Genomic DNA, 2,974 nt, shown 5'->3' with positions numbered 1-2,974 from the left:
TGTGTCAAGTTGACACAAAACTAGCCAGTACAGGCCTGTAAATCCCAGAACTAGAGAAACAGAAGCAACAGGCTCGTTCAGTAGTTCAAGGTTGTCCCTGGCTACACAGCTAGTTTGAAGTCAGTCTGAAAAGTATGAAACTCCATCTCAAACAAACAGCAAAACGTGAAGGGGGTGGGGTGGGGCAGTAGCTCAGTTGTTTGAGAACTTACCTAGCATCCATGAAATCCTGTGTTCAGTCGCTAGCATCGTATAAATTGAATGTGGTGGTACAGGCCTGTAATCCCAGCACTAGTGCGGTATTGAACATGTAATTTGAAGCCAGCCTGGGCTACATGAAATCCTATATTAAGGGAAAATACTGGGGTCAGAGAGATGGCTCAGTGATTCAGAACACGGACTGCTCTGTCAGAGGACTGGAGGGTAGACCCCAGCACTCACGTCAGGCAGCTCCCGACAACCTTCGACTCCAGTGCCAGGGATTCAGAACCCCTTTCTGACCTCTTTGGGCACTCCAATTTGTGTGCATATGCACATACACATAACTCAAAAATAAAAATAGGGGCTGAAGAAACGATTCAGCAGTTAAGAGCAGTAGCTGAAGTTCCAGAGGATCTGCGTTTGATTACCAGCACCCACATAGCAAATCTGGATCCAGTCTATGCCTAGGGGCCTCTGCAGGCACAGGCATGCATGAGGTATTTGAATAAAACACTCATACACATTAAAAAGTGCAAATTAAATTAAAAATAAAGCCGGGCAGTGGTGGCACACGCCTTTAATTCTGGCACTTGGGAGGCAGAGGCAGGCGGATTTTGGAGTTCGAGGCCAGCCTGGTTTACAGGACGAGTTCCAGAACAGCCAGACAGCCAGGGCTATACAGAGAAACCCTATCTCGAAAATAATAATAATTGATAATTATTATTAATAATAAAATCTTTTTTCAAAAAGTTGCTAATGGCTATGTCACTGATCTTTCCTTTCTTTCTACTAGATCTCCAGACAACCTACAGAGACTATGTCCGAAGGAAATTCCGGCTAATGGAAGACCGCAATGCACGACTAGGCGAATGTGTGAACCTGAGCAATCGTTACACTCGGCTTCTCCTAGTAAAGGAACACTCAAATCCTATCTGGGCACAGCAAAAACTTCTGGATATAGAGTGGGGACACTCCAGAACCAGGGGTCACCAGACTAGCCCTATCCAAATGGAGACCCTCTTTGAGCCAGACGAAGAACGCCCCGAGCCACCACACACAGTGGTAATACAAGGGGCAGCGGGGATGGGGAAGTCCATGCTGGCCCACAAAGTGATGTTGGACTGGGCCGATGGGAGGCTCTTCCAAGGCCAGTTTGATTATGTCTTCTATATCAGCTGCAGAGAGTTGAATAGAAGCCACACCCAGTGCAGTGTACAAGACCTCATCTCCAGCTGCTGGCCGGAGCGTGGTACATCCCTAGAGGACCTCATCCAGGCTCCTGATCGTCTCCTATTCATCATTGATGGCTTCGATAAGCTCCATCCTTCTTTCTATGATGCTCAGGGTCCCTGGTGCCTCTGCTGGGAGGAGAAACAACCTACCGAACTCCTCCTCGGAAGTCTGATTCGGAGGTTGCTTCTCCCCCAGGTCTCTCTGCTCGTCACCACAAGACCCTGTGCACTGGAGAAGCTGCACAGCTTGCTAGAACACCCCAGGCACGTGGAGATCCTGGGCTTCTCCGAGGCAGCGAGGAAGGAATATTTCTACAGATATTTCCACAACACTGGACAAGCAAGCCGGGTGTTAAGCTTCTTGATGGACTATGAGCCCCTCTTTACTATGTGTTTTGTTCCCATGGTGTCCTGGGTGGTCTGCACCTGCCTAAAGCAGCAGCTGGAAAATGGAGAGCTTTTAAGACAAACATCTAGGACCACCACAGCGGTTTATATGTTCTACCTTCTAAGCCTGATGCAGCCCAAGCCAGGGACCCCAACCTTCAAAGTCCCAGCCAACCAGAGAGGCCTGGTCTCTCTGGCTGCAGAGGGCCTCTGGAATCAGAAGATTCTATTTGATGAACAGGATCTTGGGAAACACGGCCTAGATGGAGCAGATGTCTCCACTTTCCTCAACGTGAACATATTCCAGAAGGGCATCAAATGTGAGAAATTCTACAGCTTCATCCACCTGAGTTTCCAGGAATTCTTCGCAGCCATGTACTGTGCACTGCATGGCAGAGAGGCGGTGAGGAGAGCGCTGGCTGAGTATGGTTTCTCAGAAAGGAATTTCTTGGCCGTCACGGTCCGCTTTCTGTTTGGCCTCCTCAACGAAGAGATGAGATGCTACCTCGAGAGGAATCTCGGCTGGAGCATCTCCCCTCAGGTGAAGGAGGAAGCGTTGGCGTGGATCCAGAACAAGGCTGGAAGTGAAGGCTCCACCCTGCAGCATGGCTCCCTGGAGCTACTCAGCTGCTTGTATGAGATCCAGGAGGAAGAGTTCATCCAGCAGGCCCTGAGCCACTTTCAAGTGGTTGTAGTCAGAAACATCTCAACAAAGATGGAGCACATGGTCTGCTCGTTTTGCGTGAGGTACTGCAGAAGTACAGAGGTGCTTCATTTGTATGGGAGCGCTTATAGTACAGGCGTAGAGGATGACCCACCAGAACCTTTAGGAGCCCAAACTCAGTCCACATACCCGTAAGTGCCCTTGGGGAAAGAGCGCTCCAATTTAATGTCTTTAATCTGTGCTTTTCAGTGGAGGTGACTGGGGGAGGGACAGGAGCTTTTGTTTGGCTTGTGGATATCTATATCTATATCTATATCTATATCTATATCTATATCTATATCTATATCTATATCTATATCTATATCTATATCTATCTATCTATCTATCTATCTCTGAAGACCAGGCTCACAGAGTTCTACCTGCCTCTGCCTCCCTAGGATTAAAGGTGTGTACCACCATTGCCCAGCTTTGCCTTTGCTTGGGGATTTAA

General features: G+C 48.4%; 1 protein-coding gene across 1 annotated transcript in view; it reads left to right on the top strand.

Annotated features, from left to right (window-relative positions):
* Nlrp12 (NLR family pyrin domain containing 12) overlaps nucleotides 1-2,974 on the top strand; it is a 29,931-nt gene that overhangs the window by 8,362 nt on the left and 18,595 nt on the right. The window contains exon 3 of the mRNA XM_021219727.1: nucleotides 995-2,675. Within this exon, the coding sequence (XP_021075386.1) occupies nucleotides 995-2,675 (1,681 nt within the window). The remainder of the gene's footprint in view (nucleotides 1-994; nucleotides 2,676-2,974) is intronic.

This window comes from Mus pahari, chromosome 19, assembly GCF_900095145.1.
Source record: "Mus pahari chromosome 19, PAHARI_EIJ_v1.1, whole genome shotgun sequence".
Classification (NCBI taxonomy): Eukaryota; Metazoa; Chordata; class Mammalia; order Rodentia; family Muridae; genus Mus; species Mus pahari.
This window is presented reverse-complemented; position numbering and strand designations above follow the sequence as displayed.